Raw genomic sequence first — 24,742 nt, 5'->3', positions numbered from 1 at the left:
TAAAAAGGGAAATAAGGACAACCCGGGGAATTACAGACCAGTCATCTTAACTTCTGTACCTGGAAAGATAATGGAGCAAATAATTAAGCTATCAATTTGCAAACACCTAGAAGATAATAAGGTGATAAATAACAGTCAGCATGAATTTGTCAAGAACAAATCTTGTCAAACCAACCTGATAGCTTTCTTTGACAGGGTAACAAGTGGTAGATGTGGTCTATCTTTACTTTAGTAAGGCTTTTGATACTGTCTCTTGTGACCTTCTCATAAACAAACTAGGGAAATACAACCTAGATGGAGTTACAAAAAGGTGGGTGCATAACTGGTTGGAAAACCGTTCCCAGAGAGTAGTTATCAGTGGTTCACAGTCATGCTGGAAGGGCATAATGAGTGGGTTCCCGCAGGGATCAGTTCTGGGTCCAGTTCTGTTCAATATCTTCATCAGTGATTTAGATAATGGCATAGAGAGTACACTTATAAAGTTTGTGGACGGTACCAAGCTGGGAGGGGTTGCAAGTGCTTTGGAGGATAGGATTAAAATTCAAAATGATCTGGACAAACTGGAGAAATGGTCTGAAGTAAATAGGATGAAATTCAATAAGGACAAATGCAAAGTACTCCATTTAGGAAGGACCAATCAGTTGAACACATACAAAATGGGAAATGACTGCTTAGGAAAGGGTACTGCAGAAATGGATCTGGGGGTCATAGTGGATCACAAGCTAAATATGAGTTAAAAGTGTAATGCTGTTGCAAAAAAAGCAAACATCATTCTGGGATGTATTAGCAGGAGTATTGTAAGCAAGGCACGAGAAGTAATTCTTCCGCTCTCCTCTGCACTGATTAGGCCTCAACTGGAGTATCATGTCCAGTTCTGGGTGCCACATTTCAGGAAAGATGTCGACAAATTGGAGAAAGTCCAGAGAAGAGCAACAAAAATGATTAAAGGTTTAGAAAACATGACATATGAGGGAAGATTGAAAAAATTGGGTTTGTTTAGTCTGGAGAAGAGAAGACTGAGAGGGGACCTGGTAACAGTTTTCAAGTACATAAAAGGTTGTTACAAGGAGGAGGGAGAAAATTATCATTCTTAACCTCTGAGGATAAGACAAGAAGCAATAGGCTTAAATTGTAGCAAGGGAGGTTTAGGTTGTACATTAGGGAAAACTTCCTAACTGTCGGAGTGGTTAAGCACTGGAATAAATTGCTTAGGGAGGTTGTGGAATCTCCATCATTGGGGATTTTTAAGAGCAGGTTGGACAAGCACCTGTCAGGGATGGTCTAGATAATACTTAGTCCTGCCTTGAGTGCCGGGGACTGGACTAGATGACCTCTCGAGGTCCCTTCCAGTTCTATGATTCTATGATAGCCTCTTCAAAAAATAAAATAAAAGTGCAGTCTTGCTAAGCCAGTGTGAGCCATTCTAGTGTGTCCTTGCTTGAAACCCTGCACTCCGGTTAGTGAAGGAAGGACTGATTTTATGGACCATTGTTTTATTTTTTAAGTGTCATATTACTGACAAGATACAGCTGTCATTACGAGGGAAGAAATTTCATTTTAAACCCTGTTTTTAAAAATGTTTATAACTTTCTGGGAAAGTGGGGGAATGGCTGATATTTTTTCCCCGTCAGTCCAAAGATGATTTTTTTTTTTAAATTTAACATTTTGTTCAGTAATTTTGAATTAACAGATCATGGTAATAGAAGACTTTCCCAGCACACTCTTTTTTGCATTCTCATGACTCCCAAAATTTAAACTTGCCGTGGACTTGCTTGTCAATAAAGATGGATACCATGGATTGTTTGGACAAAACTTAATGAAAAAATTGTATTGAAAATTGTGTACTACATGTGTTTGGTATTCCACTTTCCACTAAGGGCCAAATTCTGTCAATTCCGCCTATCCCCATTGACTAAATGAGAACCATCTACATAGAATGGGACTGAATTTTGCCCTAAGCTTTTAACTTGCTAGGCAGGATTCACATACTACGTGTTAAGATAAATGCACCTTTGTATAGTTTAATTACTAATCAATTTATTTGAATGTCTCATAACTCTTAAAGTTGCAGAGCTTGAGTTACAAAAAAGGACTCGGTGTGTTTATGTGCTGTCTTTTAAATAAACACAGGTGTACAGATCCAGGGCATTCCCTTTTATATCCACTTTCTCCATTCTTTTGATGTATTAACTGATTCTGTTAGCAATCTGCTGTTGAATAAAATCATTAATGAAAAGAGGCCATTCCACCAGTGATGTCTGTTGTATTCATTGCATGGAAATGATCCACAAAGAAGGGCTGCTTCACATTATAGTGTAGATTTGTAGAATAGTGCAAGTACAAACATCAAACTGAGATTGACAGATATTCCACGTGCTTCCTTCAACACTGAATGTCCCTGGGCATTACATTTCCCTGTATTCCAAAAGAATAAATTCAGTATACATCAGGTCCTCCAGGTCACAGTGCTTGTTTTACTGCTGTAAAAAGAGCCCGCAGGGTTTTTTTAAAGCTGGAAGGGCTTCACCAACTCATCCTATGGAAAGTAATTGTTCCTGTTTTTGGTGTAAACTGGATACGTTCAAGTGCTCATTAGAAGAACCAACCCCAAGGATGCTGTAACTCAGGGTTACAACCTTCGGCATGCAGCCCATCAGGGTAATCCACTGGTGGGCTGTGAAACATTTTGTTTACGTTCACCATCTGCAGGCACAGTCCCCCGCAGCTCCCAGTAGCCGTGGTTCGCCATTCCTCGCCAATGGGAGCTGTAGGAATTTAGGGGAGGAGAATTGAGCCCCAGTTTATTACAGAACTCGTTGTTATGTGGGTTGGGGACTGTTTTGCCTCAATTACTGTTACTCTATCTTGAGTAACATGCTTTCCCTATGGAGACTGAGAGTTGGAATTTTAATGGACCAGTATGTTCAGTTCTCATGTAGTTCAGTTTGGAAGAATTGAAACTCAACATATTAAACACTGTGGTTCAAGTTCCATTTGGGACATGTCTGTCATGAAAGCTTGTTGACTTTGGGCCTGCTCCAAAGTCCATTGGAGACTGTGGAAAGACTATATTGACTTCAGTGGACTTTGGAACAGGCCATTTATGAATATTGAATGAATAACTTGTCTTTGCTTTTAAGACCCTTGATGCTGAAGCCCTGTCCTGTCACCTCTTGGTTAGCATCTAGCCTTTGACCTCTGCTTTCCCTCAGATACCATTGTGCTTTTCCCAATGCTGCCACTGGGAGAAGCATAGTGGAAAAATCTGCAACACCATTATATTGTCCTTGAAATTCCTCCTTAAAACCCACCAGTGTGATGTGTGTCCCCTCCACCCCCAAAGAAAAAGACAGTGGCTAGGAGGCTAGTGTGTTGTGACTGCTGTTTATTATTCTAATCATAATTGTCTCATTGATACCTTGTGTGTGTCATCCCCTCCTCCCCATTTGTTTGTTATATTCACTTATTGATACTCCTAGATTGTAAATTCTTTGGTACAAGAGACTGTCTTTTCATGTGGCATGTCCTATGCCTAGCACTAATAAGATCCAAACCTTGATTAGGGCCTCTAGATGCTTCCTTACTAGAAAATATAAATAATAATAAAGGCATTAATTGTGAACTGCAAGACCTCTAAATGTCTGGTAACCTATATACCAAAGCCTTGCATAAAATATTTACAGGAAGAATGAAATGCTGTTTCACATTAAGCAGATTATACAGCTAAAATTATTTAGCTCAGAGAGGAGTCTGAAATCACAATGTCATGGTGAAGGTGCGGAACAATATATAGCCATGGATTGGTGTTTATGATGTTGGAATTACTATCTTAAATGACAGGTTTCAGAGTAGCAGCTGTGTTGGTCTGTATTCGCAAAAAGAAAAGGAGTACTTGTGGCACCTTAGAGACTAACCAATTTATTTGAGCATAAGCTTTCGTGAGCTACAGCTCACTTCAACCACTGAATGCATCCGATGAAGTGAGCTGTAGCTCACGAAAGCTTATGCTCAGATAAATTTATTAGTCTCTAAGGTGCCACAAGTACTCCTTTTCTTTTTATCTTAAATGAAGATCTAATCAGGCTGCATATAACATGATAGACTCTTTGCTGATTTTAGGTTTGTGGCATTTGGTTTATTCATATTCTGGCGTTGGAGTTGTAGTGAGAATCACATCTTGAAATGCTATGAAAGCCGTATGATTGCAAGGACAATCACATTGGACTGATCCAGCCAGGGATGGTGATCTATTGTCTTTGATGTACACTTCCGTATACAATAAGTATGTCATACTGCAAAGTGCAAGAGGTCCATTGATAAGTTTTTAACAGGACTAATTAGAATGGCTCAGCTGGGCATATCTCTGTACTCTTTGTGCATAGAATTTTCAATGTAAGATTTATTTTTCGGAACTAAGGTCAGGCATAATGGTTCATCACCATGAAATCTGTTATTTTACTTAGCATCCTTCAAACAAATTTGAGGAGATGAACACGATTAGTGATATCAGACTTTCCTTGTAAATTTTGTCCAGAACTTTGTCACCAATGCTTTTTTTTTTAAAAAAATGTTTCTTTGATAGTGGGTGTGCAACATGTCCAAAACGTAATAATTTAGCTTGTGGGATCAAAAATAGAAAGATACAGATTGTTCCCTGTTTTCTTATTAGAAATAATTATGCAGCAGAAGACACATGAGACTGTAAGTTCATAATAACCTTCATGTCATAGAGGGTCTCTTATTGTATGATCACTTTCCCTTTGTTCACTTGCTGAAGTGTTGCATAATCCTTTAAAGATATGCCACGTTGCTATATCTGTCTTTATAACTTGAAATGTAAACTTCAAAAAATGCACAGTATAGCCTGTATGTATTCTAAAAATGGAAGACATGATGAGATATATTTCTATAATTTATGCTTCTTTTTTTGATGTTACGCCAGGCAACATCATCAATGTGCTCTTGGTCATTAAGGCTTGCGCCTGCACCCAAAGAAGTAAATGTGGGTATTGTCATTGGCGTCAAATAGAGCAGAATTGAGCCCTCAGTTTCTAGCCTTGCACATGTGGGATCTGGTGGCAACTCACTTCCCCAGCTTGTCTAATAGTGTCCTAATTTAAGAGTAACAGCAAAGCTCACCTGTTTAATCAGACTGTTGCTGTGGTTCTAGGTGTGGAATTTTATACTCCTTGACTATTGGCAAGCCAGTTGAATATATATCAGTAAAAACAGACATTTCAACCAAAATAATGAACTTAAGTCAGAGAAAGTCTTGTACAACAGTACAAAGTTTCTTGAAGGGCAATATCTTGTTCTACATTCATTCTAGAACCTAATTGTTTGCTTTGTTTCCTCACAGATGAGTCACCTCCTAAGGAAGTCAGCAGGGTAAGTACTGCTTTACAGATATCTCTCCATCCCACACTAGGAAAAAAAAAAAGAGGTCTCTCTGGCCCACTGGTCACCTGAGGTAACTTTCTTTCAGTCTCTGATCAAGGCTATGCTCTATTCCCTGAATGAATCAGATCTCCAGAGAAGTATATCTAGCTGACAACTTGCAGAGCAATTAAAATACAAAATCCTATTATTCAAAACATTTGATTAGTTGTAAATGAGTGAAGGTCACGTCTTTTCATTAGCAAAATAAGGGAGCTTATACAGGAGCTACTGGTATGATCCCATGTGAACAAGGCTGCTTAAACAAAAACAGGAAATTCATAGCAACTTTGAATGTTCTGACTAGTTGTTAATATGACTACCCACTATTTAATCAGTATTACTACCATGAGAGATGGCATGCATGATACTATTGAAGAGGAAACAAGGCAAGGATTATGTCCTATATAATTCTGCCCTTTGAGATATGGTAGGGTACCGAAGAACTAAATTCATTGATGTAAAATATTTTGCAATCTATTGAATGAAAACTAATATGACACAACTTCAGTGTTTGAGAATTATGTATTTCTTTCTGTCTCAGTGCCCTATTTATCTGGGTGATATATACAATGAACAAATACTTCATGTTGAAAGAGTTACCATAGTCTACCATGTAGTATCTTGTGGTAACTAGGTGGTGATGTCTTTCTGCTCCCATGTTGTACCTTGATATTTTGGTAAATAATTCTGCTCTATTTGCATTCTTAACCTTCCATCTGCCACACAAACAAATGGTTGCCACCTTTTTTATTCCTTCTAAACACACTTCTCTGCTTTTCCCTTTTTCACTGTGGACTCTCTTCCACCAGTGACATTACCATGTCTGTCATCTCATGAGCCAGTCATAGATATAATCATGTAATTAAGGGACATCAACAGCCTTTTCTACACTTCGCTTATGAATGGTGGATTTGCTTGATGCATCAGCCCTAGCCAAACGATGGTCTTTTTCAGTGCCTTTTTTCTTTCACACCTATTAATGCTGCCCTCACAGCGGGGAAAAAAAAAAAGGAACATTAGCCCAATAACCATCAATCTTATGATAACTTTGAATAAGCTAAAGGTAGAAAGTTTTATAGACAATCAAGTTCAGTATCTCTTTCAATCAGAATATTTGTTTACATTTTTTCCTCAAGATTTACAAATGTTATTTGATTTTGTTGATACATTTTTCATGTAGCAACTTTAATTTTTAACAGTATCAAAAGTCACCACAGAAGACTACAACATAGAAAAACAAATCTAGAGTAACAATACTATTACTTTTAAAGGAATTTAAGTATATACTGCACTAAGGTAAAACCAACAGTAATCAGTTTATTATTTAAGCATATTTTCAACACATTTGTCATCCAAACCTTTTAGTATATCTGTCTGTGAGGGAGAAGTGATAATAAAATAACCTTTTAAGAAAACCTTCTGCCCAGAAATAGGTTAGAATCTTTTAAATGGGTGGAAATTTAAAGATTAAGGACCTACTATAAAGTCAATCTTTCCAAATTTTTTAAACATTACTAAGATCACGTCTTGACATGATTATAATCCTTATAACAATGACACAGCATAAAATAAAAGTTAGACAAGGAAGAGGAAATAAAAAAGCATTGTGTAGCATTAGTTACTTTTCTGACACTATCCTGGTATTTAAGTTATTAATATAAATAATTATACATGTGTAAAATAATTACTCTCAAACAAATACAGTAGCATCAGTATCTGAATCAGGACTAGCCTTTCAGGTTTCAGTTTCACACCCAGAATTGTATTGTACATCTGCAGTTTTCATCTTCACTGTGGTCTGAGTTATTAAGGGGATAAGTCTAGTAGAGACTGTTTATCCAAGATATGTGAAATCTGTTGAAATTCCGGGGATTACATGCATGGTTTTTTGAACCCAACTACTGAGTGCTAATTGTGTACTGTAATCTTGAAAACCGTATCTTGTTTTACGAAAGAAATAAGCATTGTACAATTCATCTTTTCCAGGCATGCACTTACAAAACTGTTAGTTGCTATCAGAAAGATGTTTCTATGGCAAGAGTCCTAGACTGAACGGATAGTGGGTTGCTTGGCCCAATTGCCACAGTTCTTTAGGGGTTGATTTGCCACTCATACAACTCAGCACTAACAACCTATCACAATCCACACAAAGGAACACAAAATTTTCCAGCATAAACCACACGCAAATCAACACACAAACCCCCAGCACAGTCCCCAGACAAAAATCAGTCAAACCACCCACAAAGCAATACAATCAGCACACACACTGACCCCAGACACACACAGCCCCTCACTGTAACATGCACCTCTCATTTGCCACCCACACAAATCAACACATATCTCCCAGCACAATGCACACATTTGCCCAAGTCATCAGTTTAAGGCTTGTTAGAGCTACCTGGGCATGGAGTCTAGAACCTTCTACCCCTACCACCTCCCTAACTAGCTGCCAATATGGAGAGTTCTGCAAACAGTCACTTGGTTGAGCTGTGCATGCATCAAACCTAGATTCATTAAAATGATCATGGTGTGGGAGGGGTAACTAATGAGACGGTAACTAGTGTGTAACTGCTGTTTTCTTAACCAAAATCATAGAAAAGAAGAAACGCTACCTCACTCATCTCAGAACAGTCTGAACCTAATTGTAATTTGTCATATTTACCATATAAAAGCATAAACTTGAGCGGCGAAGCCAAAGGTATCATGTGCGTGTGTGTATGTAATTCTGAGTATTGAATTTTCCCCTTAGTTTCCTCCAAAACATCCTGTACGGTGGGAGAAATTTGTGCCTTTTTAGTTTTTCTAGTTTCTGTAAAATCAAAATCTATTTCTGAATAAATAAAAGTTCCTGAGAATGGAGATGTTTAGTTTCCTTACCTGTAGTTTTATTTCTCACAATGGAGGGAATCAACTGGTATTATCATTACTCATTAGGTAAGCCTTACTAATTTCACAGCAATACAGGCATCTTAAGCACTTCCCCCCGACCACGCTTTCCTTCCTCCCGGCTTTGAGTTCAGACTCCTTTTGTGAGTCTGCTGCAGGACCATACTCTTATTACAGGTGAAATCTTCTGAAGCTGAAACTATGTAAACTAGTTAGAAGAGAGAGGTAATACCACTGTAAATTGTAAATTTAATAGAATAAAGACTATAACATCTACAGTCTGTTTTATCAAAAACATTTTGATATATAGGAAGAGTTTATCCAAGCCAGATGCTTTCTGTTATGGGAAATAAAATTTACAAGTAAGGAAACTAATTGTCTCTTTCTCAGTCGTGGATAGTCATGTATCTGGACATTGCTTACGGGAAGTAATAAGAAGTAGGCTGATTCTTAGAGTGACAGCTGGTTCCCAAAATAAGTGGAAGGGCTGCAAATAGCAATCTGCACCTCCCACCAGTTCCCGCTCCCCCGAGGTTGATTGTATTTTTGAAGTGAAAAACTGGGGCACTTTACAGAAAAGGGAAGTGTGGGAGAAAACAATAGTTTTACCCTGTTACTCCTTAAGTATTCTCTCGTAAAGCAATTTCTGCTCCTCCAATCTAGGTCTGATCCTACCATCTCCTGCTCAATTCACACACAATCTCATTCATCAGTTGACTCCCCTGCCAACCTGACACATACTTTTCCAGCTCACAACCTCCCAAATCCTCACCAGCTCAAGAAATAGCCCTCCACATACTCACTCTCCTCTTCCTACTTAACATTTCTATAGTGTGACAAAGTTCCTGCTCCACCCTGATGGGTCTTGCACTTATTGGCGGATTTGCTCCCCTTGGAGCTTCACGGCAGCCCTCAGCTTGGCCGTTTTTCTGAATTCACAGTCCAGGTCAACTCCTCCTGTGTCTGACCAGGAGTTGGGGGATTTGGGGGGAACCCGGGACTGCCCTCTACTCCGGGTTCCAGCCCAGGGCCCTGTGGAATGCAGCTGTCGAGTGCCTCCTGGAACAGCTGTGCGACAGCTACAACTCCCTGGGCTACTTCCCCATGGCCTCCTCCCAACACCTTCTTTAGCCTCACCATAGGGCCTTCCTCCTGGTGTCTGAAAATGCTTGTACACCTCAGTCCTCCAACAGTCCGCATTCTCACTCTCAGCTCCTAGTGCCTCTTGCTCCCAGCTCCTCACACGCACACCACAAACTGAAGTGAGCTCCTTTTTAAAACCCAGGTGCCCTGATTAGCCTGCCTTAATTGATTCTAGCAGCTTCTTGATTGGCTGCAGGTGTTCTAATCAGCCTGTCTTAATTGTCTCCAGAAGATTCCTGTTTGTTCTGGAATCTTCCCTGTTATCTTACCCAGGGAAAAGGGACCTACTTAATCTGGGGCTAATATACCTGCCTTCTATTACTCTCCTATAGCCATCTGGCCCGACCCTGTCACATATACACCCCCCCCGCCCCCGCTCAACACTATGGGGTTGGGCAACTTGGGACGTCAGGCAGTGTACTTGTGACAAGCCATCTGCATTGCCATGGTGGCTTCCAGCCCAGTGTTATCTGGTGAATTGGAAAGGTTGTAGGGACAGGAACCATCTGTTCACCCTTGCGTTCTTCTCTTTATTTTGCTGCATCCACTGGAAGGATGCATGGTCGGTCACAAGGGTAAACCGTCATCCCAGAAGGTAATAACATAGGGTTTCCATGGCCCATTTCACAGCTAGGCACTCTCTTTCAACCACGGCATACTTCTGCTCTCTCGAGAGGAGTTTCCTGCTGAGGTAGAGGATTGGGTGTTCTTCATTTCCGACCATCTGCGATAGGACAGCTCCCAATCCTACTTCAGATGCATCTGTTTGTAAAATGAATTCTTTGTTGAAGTCTGGGGCTATAAGCATGGGGTTACTGCAGAGGACTGTCTGTAGATCCATGAATGTTTTCTCTGCAGCATCTGTCCACTTCACCATGTCTGGACCCTGGGCTTTTATCAGGTCTGTCAGGGGACTCGCTCTGGTAGCAAAATGGGGAATAAATCATCGGTAGTACCCCACCACACCCAGGAATGCCCAGTCTTGCTTTTTCCGATTCAGCCAGGGCCAATTTTGGATAGCCTCTAGTTTGTTTAGTTGGGGCTTGACCATGCCCCTTCCTACAATGTAGCCAAGGTATTTAGCCTCGGCTAGCCCTATAGCACACTTGGCTGGGTTGGCTGTGAGGCCAGCCCGTCTTAGCGTGTCCAGAACTGCTTCCACCTTTCCTAAGTGGGTTTCCCAGTCGGGGGTGTGAATAACCACATCATCCAGGTATGCCGCTGCATAACTGGTATGGGGCCGTAGGAGCTTGTCCATAAGACGTTGGAAGGTGGCAGGTGCCCCATGCAGTCCAAAAGGAAGAACAGTATATTGAAACAGACCCTCTGGTGTAGAGAATGCCGTCTTTTTTTTCTCATCTTTGGCAAAGGGAATCTGCCAGTATCCCTTTGTTAAATCAAGGGTGGTCAAAAATCGGGCATTGCCCAGGTGGTCAGCTAACAAATCGATACGGGGTATGGGGTATGCATCGAATTTGGGTATCTCATTCAGCTGGTGAAAGTCATTACAAAACCTAGAGGTGCCATCAGGTTTGGGCACCAACACAGTCGGGCTTGACCACTGACTGTGGGACTCTTCGATGACTCCCAGCTCCAACATCCTTTTTACCTCTGCCTTGATCTCCTCCCTTTTTGCTGCTGGGACCCGATAGGGCCTTAAAGTTACCTTTGCCCCAGGGTCTGTGATAATGTGGTGATATGCTTTGGTGGTCCGACCGGGTTTGGTTGAAAACACGTCCTGGTATCGGTTGATCATCTCAGTTACCTCCTTCTGGTTTGGTGTCAGATCAGTGGATATCCTGATCTGCTCCTGCCATATTATTTCCCTGGATGGGGGTCTCTTGGGCCACTACACACACCTCTCGTTGGTGCCAAAGCTTTAAGAGGTTAATGTGATTAAATTTGTTCTTGTTTCCGGCGTCCTGGTTGCCACACGGTGTAGGTTAGTTCCCCCGCGGGTTCAACCACCTCATAGGGCCCCTGCCATTGGGCCAAAAGCTTGCTTTCTGCCGTGGGTACCAACACCATCACCCGATCCCCTGGTTGGAACTGTTGGACTTTTGCCTGGCGATTGTAATGGGTTTGCTGGGCCTCCTGCGCCTTTTCCAAATGTTCCCGTACAATAGGGGTGACCTGGGCTATCCATTCTCGCATCTGCAACATATGGACAATTATATTTCTTCCCTTATTGGGTTCCTCTTCCCAGATTTCTTTTGCAATATCTAGTATGCCACGGGAGTGGCGTCCATACAATAATTCAAAGGGGGAAAACCCAGTTGAGGCCTGAGGTACCTCCCGGATTGCAAACATAAGGTAGGGTAGTAGGGTGTCCCAATCCTTCCCGTCTCGACTTACCACTTTCCTTATCATTGCCTTGAGGGTTCGGTTAAACCTTTCTACTAGCTGTGATGGGGCAAGGCCAGATGGCTATGGAAAAGTAGTGGGAGATAGATATATTAGCTCCAGGCTAAACAAATCCCTAGTTAGTTAACTAAACTTGTTAAAAGCCTCCCAGTTAGTCAGGTGGGGTTGCATGTCAGGAACTGTGGGAGGAAGTTGCGCTGTTGGAGAGACTGAGTAGTACACACCATATCAGGCACAAGGAAGGAGGCCCTGAGGTAAGGGTGAACTGGAGGTTGAGGAACTGAGGGCTGCTGTGCGGGAAGTAGCCCAGGGAATTGTACGTCATGTTTAAAAGGTCAGCTACCATAGCTGATACTATTAGGGTCCCTGGGCTGGAGTCCGGAGTAGAGGGTGGGCCCGGGCTCCCCCCCACCTTTGCCCCCTGATTAATCACTGAGACTGGGAGACAACAGAGACTGTGCAAGGAAGGATAACTTCTCACCTCCCTTGCTGGCTTATGATGAAAATGGCTCAGTAGACTGTGACCCTTGTCTCTAGAGAGAGAAGGGTTACATGGAGGGTCACAGTGAGCCTCTGAGGCTAGTGAAATCCGTCAGGAAACGTGGGACCCACGGAGGCAAGGACAGAGCTTTGTCACACAGCCCATTGGTCTGCGGATAATAAACTGAAGTTCTCAGGGTATGTATATGGAGCAGCGTACAGAGGTCCTTCATTAGCTTCGACATAAATGGGGTACCTTGGTCTGTTAATATCTCCTTTGGTAGCCCCACTCAGGCAAAGATTCCCACCAACTCTTTAGCTATCGTTTTAGAGGCCGTGTTCCGCAAGGGGACGGTTTCTGGGTAGCGAGTAGCATAATCTGGAACGACAAGTATATATTGGTGGCCCCGGGCTGTCTTCTCCAGGGGTCCCACTAGATCCATGGCTATTCGCTCCAAGGGGACCTCTATGATGGGAAGGGGTACTAAAGGTGCCCTCAAGTGGGGACGGGGACTGTGCAGCTGACAATCCGGGCAGGACGCACAGTACCTCCACACTTCTTCATGTACTCCGGGCCAGAAGAATCGTCTCAGGACCCATGCCAGGGTCTTCTCTACCCCCAGTTGTCCCCCCAAAAGATGACTATGGGCCAGAATTAATACAGCATTCTGGTGTCTTTGAGGTACTAGGATCTGCTGTACCTTTTGCCCCTGTAGTGGTGCAACCCAGTATAAGAGATTCTTCTTCATTATGAAGTAGGGTCCTGATTCCTGGGTTTTCCCTTCCATGGGGACCCCATCTATTTCGGTCACCTCCTTCCTAATGTTGTCGTACCTTGGGTCTTCAGCCTGGTCCCGTCCAAAATTTCCTCTCCCGGGGCTAATCTGCCCGAGATCTAGGAGGCCAGTCTCTGTTGCCTCTACTGGTTCAGAGGCGTTAGGGTGTGGGACAGACTCGGGTGCTTCTCCCTCCTGGGTGACCTCCTTTTCAGCTGCTCGGGTCCACATACCTATGAGAGCGACCCTCTGGCTTTGGGCCAGTATTCGGGTTCCCAAGGCCTTAGCTGCCCTTCTTTCCCTTTTCATCTTTCTATGCTGTCTGGGAGTGGAGAACAAATCTGGGGATATTTCAGAGAAGGTTGGGGGTTGATAGTCTACTGTGTATGCCTCACTACTTTCAGGGCTTCCCCCTTTCTCCAATTCTCCTACCGGGAGTAAGTCTTCAAACCCTGGGAAGTCCCTCCCTATGAGCACTGGGTAGGGGAGTTTAGGGACTACATCTGCTGCTACCTCAGTAATGTTCCCCTGAATCTCGATTTTTACTGGGATGGTGGGGTAATAACCAACTGACCCATGGACACATGTTATCCCCATATGCTTAGCCCACAGCAGCTGACTACGTTTCACAAGCTTCCCCGAGACAAGTGTGTTAGCACTCCCCGAATCAACCAGTGCTGTGGTCTCTACCCCATTTAGCTTCACTGGTCTAGTGTACATATGTGGGATTAGTGAGACCCCCACAAGGTGGATTAGGGAGCATGGGTCTGCCCAGTTCCCCAGGTTACACTGCATAGGCTTCTCGGCATTGGGACACTGTGCAGCTATGTGTCCCCACTCCCCGCAGGCGTAACATCTGTATGGAGCCCTCGACATTCCCCTGTCTCTTGGTTTGGGTAGTCTAACATCACGATCCTCTTCCCCCTCAGTGCTCTGACTCTTTGTGGCTTCTGGTGGGCCTTCAGCCCCTCTCTTTTTCCACCTGGGTTCTCCTGGTGGCCCAGTCCCCCGAGCTCTAGGGCTTGGTGCTGCTAGTTTTACCTGGGGTGATTCTTCCTTAACTGGTTGGGTCAGCTCCCTTGCCGTCCTTTGCCTTTCTACCAGCGCGACAACCTCGTCGTAGGTGGAGGGTTCGTTTTGGCTTACCCAGGCGGCGAAGGTGTGGTGGTAGTCCTCTCATGTACCGGTCGATGACCAGAACCTCTAGTATCTCCTCCGGACACCGGGACTCAGTTCGTAACCACTTTTGTGCGAGATGGATGAGGTCATATAATTGGGACCGTGAGGTTTTGTTTTCCTGGTACCTCCACTCATGATATCACTGGGCCCGCACTGCAGTCATTACCCCAGATCTGGCCAGGATCTCTGCTTTCAGCTGGGGGTAGTCTGCCGCAGCCTCTTCAGGCAAATCATAATAGGCCTTCTGGGCCTCCCCACACAGGAATGGAGCGAGGATGCCAGACCATTGTTCTCGGGGCCAAACCTCCCACAAGGCTGTCCTCTCAAAGGCCAGGAGGTATGCCTCTACATCATCCTCCCGCATCATTTTCTGCAGCCAATTGCTGGCCAGCATGATCTGCGTCCCATCATGGCTGCAGTTCAGCTCTGTAAGGGCCTTTACCTGGTTTACCAGTTCCCGCAACATAGCCCGGTCTTGAGCAAACCTTAAGTGAACAAAGACACAGGTTTTGCACAACCTGAAGCCTCTCTGAGCCTTACTGGGGCATCAGGCGGGCCCCAGGAAGAGGGGCGGGTCGTGGATCCTGTTACAGAAACTCAGTGTCAGAATTCTTCTCCCTACAACCTGACACTCATCACCAGCACGGGATCAGAAGCTCCAGTCCGCCCTGCTCAGAAATTCCCCATGACTTGTTGCTGGGTCTGGAAAAGCAGTAGAGGAGGCTGTAGGGAGCGTGGGATCTGGAATAGCCTGTTCTATGTCTTCTCCATATGGTGCATGAACTTCAGGAGTTTGAGAGAGAATGTACAAAGAGTGCTAGATTCTGCACCTGTGGGGTTAGAGTCAGCGAAGCCTGTATTCCCTATTTTATACTGCCTTCCTCTGAGGCTTGCAGTCTGTGTGCTGAGGGCCAAAAGTCCCCTGGTGGCAGTCATATATATTGTAGCTTCTAGGGGCTGGAACAGCTTCTGCTCCCCCAAGAGGCAGGGGGTCTGGAACAGTTTTTATAGTTGGGGTTCTGAGAGCCATTGAACCAAACTGTAAACCCTGTATATAATGGAAGTCACTTCCACCCAGGAGGTGCGGCAGCACCCCCAGTACCTGTAGTTTCAGCATGTATGCCAAGAGTCCTGCCAGTAGCATCAGGTGCTACTGCACCCTGCAATACATCAGTAACACTACACAGCTGTGACATTACTGGTGCAAGTTAGCCCCATTAGCTACTCGTGGCTAACTGCTCCTTCTGGGAAAGGAAGAAACATCAATATAGGGCAATATTTTCCCCTCTAAAACAGTGGTGTCCAAGCTTTTCAGCCTGAAGTCCAAAAATATAATTTCAAAAAGGTGGGGAAAAGATCCAAGGCCAGAAGGGACCATTGTGATAATCTAGTCTGACGTCCTGTATAACATAGACAGTAGAACTTCCCCAAAATAATTCCTAGAGCATATGTTTTAGAAAAACATCCAGTGTTGATTTAAAAATTAGCAATGAGGGAGAATCCATCATGACACTTGATAAAGTGTTCCAATAGTTTATTATTCTCACTGCTAAAAAATTGTGCCTTAATTCCAGTGTTAATTTGTCCTAAATTCAATTTCCAGCCATTGGATCATGTTATACCTCTCTCAGATAGATTGAAGAGCCTATTATTAAATCTTTGTTTCCTATGTAGATACTTACAGACTGTAATCAAGTCACAGCTTAGCTTTCTCTTTGATAAGATAAATAAGGTGGAGCTCTTCGAGTCTATCACTATAAGGCATATTTTCTAATCCTTTATACATTCTCATGGCTCTTCTCTGAAGCCTCTTCAATTTATCAGCTTTCTTCTTGAATTTTTTACATCAGAGCTGGACACAGTATTCCAGCATCAGTCACACCAGTGCCAAATATAAAGGTAGCCTCTCTACTCCTACTCAAGAAACCCATTATACCTCCAAGGATCACATTAGCCCTTTTGGCCATAGTGTTGTATTGGGGCTCATGTTCAGCTGATTATCCACCATGACCCCCAAATCTTTTTTAGAATCACTGCTTCCCAGGATAGAGTCTGCCATCCTGTAAGTATGGCCTACCTTCTCTCTTTCTAGATGTGTACATCTACATTTAGCTGTATTAAAATGCACGTTGTTTGCTTGTAGGGTGACCAGATATCCAAATTTTATAGGGACAGTCCCGATTTCTTTTTCTCACATAGGCACCAATTATCCCCCAACTCCTGTCCCGATTTTTGACACTCGTTATCTGGTCAGCCTATTTGCTTGTGATCTGCAATCTTTGTCAGTGATAAATTTGTTTTCTTCCAGGTCATTGATAAAAATGTTAGAGTGAAGGGCTAAGAACAGATCCCCATGGGACCCCTCTAGAAACACACCTGCTCAATGATGATTGCTCATTTACAATCACATTTTGAGACCTATCATTTAGCCGGTTTTTTAATTTCATTTAATGTGTGCAATGTTAATTTTATATTCTAGTTTTTTATCAAAATGTTGTGCAGTATCAAGTCAAACACCTTACAGAAGTCTAAATATATTACATCAGCACTATTATCTTTACCAACCAAACCTGTAATCTCATCCAAAAAAAAGATATCAAGTTAGTTTGAAAGGATCTGCTTTTCATAAATCCATGTCGATTGGCATTGATTACTTTGCCCTTCTTTAATTCTTTAGTAATAGAGTCCTTATTATCAGCTAAGCTGCTCCATTATCTTGTCTGAGATCAGTCTCAGACTGACAAGCCTATAATTACCCGGTTCATCCCATTTAAACTTTTAAACACTGGGACAATGTTCACTTTATTCCAGTCTTCTGGATCTTCCCCAGTGCTCTAAAACTTATTGAAAATCCATATTAATGGTCCAGCAAGCTCCTCAACAAACTCTTTTAAAACTATTCAATGCAAAGTATATGGACCTGCTAATTTTAAAATGTCTCATTTTAGTAGTTTCTGTTTAACGTCCTCCTGAGATACTAGTGGAATGGAAACAGTATTGTTATCCGCATGTGATGAGACTATATAATCTGCTTTTTCCCCAAATACAGAACAGAAATATTTATTGACTACCTCTGCCTTTTCTGCATTATTATTGAACAAAGAAATAGAACTAAAACATTTCTTTGTTTACTTTTTGTAATTTTTCATTTTATTTGCTCACTTAGTTTGAATGAAGGGAAGCTGGAAGAATCATAGGCTGCATCAGTCAAGGATGGAATATCAGCCTTGTAGTGCTCAGTGAAAGAATTTTAAACCTGAAAGGGTGATATTGCATATCAGGTTAAAGCTTTGGGAAACAATTTGTAGAATGTATTTTGCTACCCTTAGGAGGTCTCTTATGGAATGCTTTGCAAGTTACACATATGTTTTATATGATCCATCAAGCAACTGAGTACTGGAGGCCTTTGAGCTTTTTTTTGCTTTCCCTGAAGAATAAGGTCTCTGATGTTCTCTGTTTTAATCCAATGTAGATGGACATTTTAAAGCTGATTTCACGTCCAGAGTATAAACATTAAAGAGAAAAATAGAACTCTGGTTTCTGTTTGTGTGCAAAGTCAGAAGAAAAAATTAAAGATAGAGTTCTCCAAACAACAGACATCTCAAATCACTTACTCTAACAGAAGTAATTGCTAAAGAAAGGAGACTGAAACCAATATAGTGAGGTCTCCACTAGAGGATTAAAAACAAGATTGTCCAAGGGACCACAGACCCAGGCTGAAGTGTCATGGTTGCACTGTGAATCTTTTTTGCACAACAGCTATGAAGAAAGGAATTGTGAAGGTATAGGAGAAGCCTGATACCAAGTTTCTTGGATTAGTAACCCTGAAGGCAAAGGACTGACGTGTTAGGTAACTGAGCCTTAATCCCTAATGCAGGCTATTTATGAGAAACTGAAAGATTTCTGAGTAAATTTATGCTGCGGTCAGTCCTCCATATCCTTTTACATGGTAGAGATATCTGGAGGGCTTTTGAAATTAGGGGGATAGTGTGGTTATCTATAAAACTAATTTATCTGTGTACTCATCCTACTGTTAATTGTATAATTGAGGGGATATTTAATAATTTACTTTATTTTGTTCAGATTTAAAATAATTAAAATGATGCCAAAGCTCTAGATGCCCTAACACATCATTAACAATGCAGTAAAACCCCAGCAGCATTAATCATTTCAACAGGAACTCAGCCAGCCAGCCAGCCACATACTGAAACTCCTTTCCACCCCTTAATTGTTCTGGGAATCATTTCCTCATTCCTCTCCAAAAATCCTATCAAACACATTTCTTTTGCAGCATGCTCAAAAAGCCTCCAGATTCAGGTTATTTAGGACTAAGCAGGGGAACAGTTTCCAGAGTCATGAATTTCTGACAGAGAATGCTGTGCCAGCTCTCCCTCTCTTTTATTGTGAGGGGATCCAGCTTGGGTATCTCCCATGACTGCAGCTGGAAGTGGGAGAGAGGCAATCCCTCAGATAGGCCAGTCCCAACTCTTTTATAGGTGTACAAATCATAAGAAACACCTTAAACTCCAGTCAGAGACCAGTGAGGCTTCAGTATAGATCTTGGAGCCAATTGAGTACAAAGCTAACTTATCTGCATACAAATGTGCAGTGCAGAATTTTGGGGTGTAAATGTGGGTATCCCTATTCCTCAAACGTTTAATATTAGTCACTTTGTATGTAATATGTTGTATATTAAATAAGTATGGTTCACTGCATAATTTTAATGGACTCCGTCTGGCACGCAGAGGTTAATACACAGCACTACAAATGGATGTGTGTGTATATAAAGTTGTAGACATCTTTGTTAGCATATATTGTATTCTCTAAGAAACAGTATATAATAATCTAGACTGTGGTAGTGCACTGCTTACCTTCAGTAACAACCCAAAACAGGTTCAAATGTAATTGGATTGTAAATATCTCTCTGCTCAAGAACTGAATTCTGAAAATAATAAACTTGAATAATTGTAGAGTTCTCCATACCCAGCAAAAATACAATTTTTGAAGTAGTTTTAAGTCTGTGTGGGAGTTTTAAAGGCAATAAATGGTACATTTTCATTTCTGGAAATGTTGTAAAAAGTACTTTTGTCTGGATCACAGACAATTTACAATATAAGCAAAGAGCTCAATGAAAGCTATTTTATTGCAGAGTAAAATGAGTGCATAGATGGAAAAACCTTAAATTATTCAAAGTTCTAAAATTGAAATTTACTTGTTTTTTCCTAGCTAAATCATTTTTCTTTACACCACGTGTCATGAAAAACTAACTTTAAAATGAAACATCAGACTCCTATGTTCTGCTGTGAACTTGCTTCAGTACTCTCTTGCACAATTAAAAATGGCCTTTCAAAAGTAAAAAATGTTATGAAAAACTTTCATATAGGAATAGTTTTTTATTTTTGGGGAGAGGGGTTTTTGCAATTGAAAAATGTGAATTGTGTTCTTTTGTTCCCCCCTTCCAGTTTTTTCTTTCTTTTTTTTTTTAAATTCCTTTCTATCACTAAATTCAATAGATGGAGTGCTGTGTAGCATTTTTTCCTTTTTTTTTTCTTTTTTCCATTCTGTAACTTTTCAGCATTTGCTCAACTTTTGAAAAAGTGAGAATGGAAAATGGAAAAATGAAGCTTTGTAACTCTTCCAACTTTTCAAAAGTTACAGAGTGGCAAAGTATTGAAAAATTAGAGTCCCAGAGTTAGTTTCATTTTTCCTTTTTTCATCTTTGAAAAGTTGGAGAAGGTTTGAAAAGTCACAAAATAGCAAAAGAAAAAATGAAACGTGAAACAAAACTCCTGGACATCATTATTTTCTATTGTATTCATTGGCAAAAAGGTTTTTAAAAGGATGGAAGTGAAGGGAACTGAATCTCAAAAACTTAAAATTAAAAAAAAAATGTTTCACTTAGAACCTGGCAAAATAGAAACAATAAAGTAAAATTCTTTCAATTTTTCAACCAACTTGGGTTCAGAAATCTCAAGTAAAGATGTTAGATTGTCTTGATATAAATATTGTCCCCCACAAAAATGGAAATCATTCTACCAAGGATTTTCTGATCACAGAGAGTTGTTATCACCATCAAAAATGCAAGAACCAGAATATTTCATAAACATCTGTGACGAAACTTTGAACCTAGGAACTTTTTTTCTACATGTTATCACTTTAACTTTGTAACATTTGTGAAATATCTTTCAGTACCTGTAATGGGTGGCAGGCACCTTCTTTTGACCCATCCTGTGAACAAATGTTGGGGAACCTGTATGGAAATGCTGATTGATTCCTGTTCATTTATGGTGCAGATGTCATCTTGTTACCTGCACCCTAGGTCTGAGCAGAAATGGTTGAAAAATGGAAAGACAGTTTTGCTTAGTTGTTTCTATTTTGCAGGGTTCAAAGTGAAACAATGATTTATTTTTCTGAAAATTTCAAGTTTTTGAGTTTCTGTTCCCCCCACGCCACTCTTTTTTAACCTTTTTGTCACTGAACACATTATAAAATGATGTCCAGGAGTTCTGTTTCATGTCATTTTTTCTTTTATTCTTATTTTTTCTTTTCCTAGGTATACTAGAGGTGGGTGTGGCTATCAGGGTAGAGGGTCTTGGGACAGAGGTTCTGGATGGAAAACCTAGAATCAGCCTAGTGGAAATAGCTTAGGTTAAGCTTCATATTGTGCTATCGCTCTTTTACCTCCTAAGAAAGGAACTACTACAGGAAGAAGGGTGAGTTTGGGCACTAGTCTTGCATATGTGTGTTCTGTGCTAGACTGAGGTAAGGACTCATTCCATTCACAATATTAGTAAAACACTATTTGTGAATTGGAGAGGGGTCAGTCTTCTATGGCTGCCAAAACGGGTAAAGTCCATAATTCTGCCTCATCTAGACATTAGAAATAACATTAGAGAGACATTAAGCATGTACAGTGTCCATCCAAGACCGCGGGGGAATGGACTGACTGGTGAGACTATATAGAACACACAGACCAGTTAAGAGATCTTCCATAGGGGTGCAGAACTTCTTGGGATGGAGAAACTTCTGGTGATTTGGAAAGTGAAGGACATGGCCTTCCAAGCAACCCCAGACAGTCTGACCACCCTGAATGCATCTGGTTCCCACCACTTTCTTTCCCCTATGGCAACTACGTGAAAGGTTCTGTGTGTCTGCTTTCCCAGTCCATGGGTAGAAAAAGACTGGGATCACAGACAGCTGTGCAGGGAGGGGAGGGTACAGGATATCACGTATGTTGTGGATGGGTCTGGTGCAGAACTGGCATGTGTGTGCAGGCTAGGGGTTAACATATCCAATACTGCTGCTTAAGTCATGGCGAGGATTTTGTCCTGTATGCTGCTTCCTTCTCCCATGGTGGCTGTGTGCCATGTTGTACCTCAGAACCTTAAACTTAAACAAAAATGCTCAGTGTGCCTGATATAATCACAGTGAAATTAGCCCTTGTTCATTTCAAATAATGGCTTCTTTTGCATTCCACTTTGGCTTGTACAGTACCCATGGTGAAGCTGCATTTTGGCAAGCCTGTTTGCTTTGTAAACTGTAGTGATCCCAGCAGCAATTCACTTTGCTGTAGTTTACAGTATAAACACCATGAAATTATTACCTAGCAAATGACTAACTGATTTACAGTACTTTATTCTTGGAAATGGCAATAACACTTAATCCTCTCCTTTCCCGTTTTTGGACTTAGAGCTTTTGGCAGCTGCCTTGGCACCAGGTAACACCCTCGCATAATATGCCACTGAAAGTTACAGAATCAGTATCTTTTCAGTAAATAATTGTAATAATTGCATGACTTCTCTGTCCCATTTAAATCCCTTCCATATTTCCCTGCCACAGCAAGTTGATTATTCATTCTTCACACCGTTTTTTTATTGATCATAGGATTTAAACTTTTTCACAACCAAAAATGAATGGTGTAATGAAAAGTTAAAAGAAAAGGGTTAGGACATCAGATATATATGTATTACTCTTGAGGGCATTCTACCACCAAAAAAAAAAATTCTGTGCACAATATTTTAAAATTCTGCAAATTTTATTTGTGTACTAAATGTGGAGGCTCCAGCATGGCATTGGGGAGCACAGGCCACTGGCTGCACAGAGGTGGGAGATCACTCTGCAGCTCCCCCTGGGAAATGGACTCAGCAGTAAGGCTGGACTCAACCCTGACATAGGGCAGGGACCGGGCTTGCCCCAGAAATACCCCAGGGCCCTGCCCCCTCTGTGCCAGGTGCACCAGGTATGGCCAGGCAGGCTCAGCCCAGCAGGATCTAAGTGTGGAGGAACTTCGTGTGGGGGGATCCTGGTGTGGGTTGAGAGGGTTATGTGGGGGGGCAATCTGGGTGCAGGCAGCTAAGTGGGGGACCTGGGGGCAGGGGGGATCTGGATGCACAAGGGTTTGTTGTGGGGTTCTGGGTGCATCAGTAATGGGATGCTGTAGGGGGGCCCAGGTTAAAGTGGTTGGAACTCAGCGGGGGTAGGTTTGGCGGGGGTGGGGATAGAGCTTGGCAGGGGGGTCTGGGTGTGGTGGATCCAAATGCTGGGGGGAGTGGGGGCTCAGTGGGGTGGGGATCCAGGTGCACCTGGTTGGGGCTCAGTGGGATGGGGATCCGGGTGCATATGACTTGTCAGCATGGTCCGTGTGTGGGGGAGGGATTCTAGGTGTGGGGGCATGAGGATCTGAGTATGAGGGTTGGTCGAAAGAGGGAGCAGCTTCCCGTACAGTGATCCCTCCCCCTGCAGCTGAGGAGTGATGGAGGCAAGAAGCCAGGGAGTAGTGAGCTTGCAAAGCTTCCTGCAGCATGGGGAGAAATCTGGGGATGTCTGACTTGGCCCTAGATGCTGTGCAGGGAAAGAGGAAGTCCTGTCCTCCCCAGCCCAGCTGGGACTAGGAACTTAGCCCAGCGCAGGGTAGAAGCCACCAGCTGGGTCTTCCACAGTCCTGCCCCCTTCCCCACAGTGATTTATCTCTCTGCCGGCTGCCCTTGGCACCCAAAATATACTCCTGGGGAGAGTCACATGACCGCTCTTGTGGCTTCCTTTGCTTCCCTGTCAGAAAGTCATTTTTCTGCAGGGAAACAAAGAAATCTGTAAGGGACATGAACTCTGCGCATGCGCAGTGGCATAGAATTCCCCCAGGAGCAGTATATATATCCTTCAGAAGATAGTACAACATTCAGTGTTATCAGAGGAAGATGGTTGCATTTTATGACGTTGGAATGGAGAAAGAGGCTTATGGATACTGTTGGTAGTAGTAAGAGACTAGGGAAAGGGGCAGATAAGCAGAATGGAGATGGAAAAAGGTTGGACCATATTTTTAATTTTTTCATGATTTCTTTTGGAATGTCTTTTGGAGTGTTTTACAGGTGAGGCATCAGCATAGCTATATTAACAGGGAATGTGCAATTTATCAAGGCAAATTTAAATAAATTGCAATATCCAGACCTGCCAAATTAAAATATAAAGGTTAATGGACTTCATTAAATGTTTTTCACAATGCTGTTGTCTGGATAAGTGGTATAACTAAGGTAGTATGGTCTTCGTAACACTTGCAGTGAATATCAGATTTTATAAAATGGGTCTGTCTTTTCTGTTCTGCATAATCAAAGTGTTCTGTCTTTATAGTCCAGTCAATGCCTCCTTCACTCCATTATAAATTATGTTTAATTTAATGTTTGCATTGAGGGAATCTGTCTCAATATTGACATGTACCAGTGGATGAAAAGTTGGAGGAAAGTCTCTGGGATTGGATGCCAGCGATCAGTGACTATGCGGCAAGAAGTTGATGTTCAGAAGGCAGTGTTCTCTCTCTCTCTCTAAGATCAGGCCTGAAAATCAACTGTATAAACAAGCTGGAAAATGTATGCCTTCAAAAACTGTGAGCGCTCTCTGTGTAGTACTAGAGCTGTTTTGCGTCCTTCAACTTAATAATAGGGCATGTCCTGCCAGCTGTTATTTCACATTTTTCCCTCCTTTGATTTTGTCATGAGCAGCATTTGATGTGTGAACAAACAATTCATAAATACCTGTGCATAGCATGGTGCTGCAAAGTTAAGCTTTATTTACTGAACAAGTTATAACCCATGTCCTCTTCAGTCAAAACAAGAAGAATAGACGTCAGACAAATACATGTAGCAGCAGTTTGCTCTCAGGCTATATACAAGCATTACAATTAATCACAGCAGAGCCAGCTTTTTATAGCATCATGCTTTCCAGTGTCCACGCTTAAACAAAACTGCTCACACAAGCCAACCCTTGATTTTTGGATCAAGGAGATTTCTTTGTTTCCTGTCTTCAACATCTCTACTGCTTTGAAAGCCAGGTGGATACTTTAAGCCTATTGTTGTGTTTCTCTATACTTTTATTTTTGAAGCCAAGTATATGATATCCCACCGCTCAGTGCTTCTGCCCTCAAAAATCAAACTTTTGTCTTAATGGAATTTCATGACCTTCCATAATTTTGGGGGGCATGAAAC

At 42.1% G+C, this 24,742-nt stretch overlaps 1 protein-coding gene across 3 annotated transcripts in view; it reads left to right on the top strand.

The window, feature by feature from the left end:
* PDE10A (phosphodiesterase 10A) overlaps window positions 1–24,742 on the top strand; it is a 568,598-nt gene that overhangs the window by 443,614 nt on the left and 100,242 nt on the right. For all 3 annotated transcript variants that reach the window (XM_048844032.2, XM_048844031.2, XM_075126851.1), the window contains exon 3: window positions 5,360–5,388. In XM_048844032.2, coding sequence (XP_048699989.1) covers window positions 5,360–5,388 — 29 coding nt within the window. The remainder of the gene's footprint in view (window positions 1–5,359; window positions 5,389–24,742) is intronic.

The sequence above is a fragment of the Caretta caretta genome, chromosome 3 (assembly GCF_965140235.1).
Source record: "Caretta caretta isolate rCarCar2 chromosome 3, rCarCar1.hap1, whole genome shotgun sequence".
NCBI classification, from domain to species: Eukaryota; Metazoa; Chordata; order Testudines; family Cheloniidae; genus Caretta; species Caretta caretta.
This window is presented reverse-complemented; position numbering and strand designations above follow the sequence as displayed.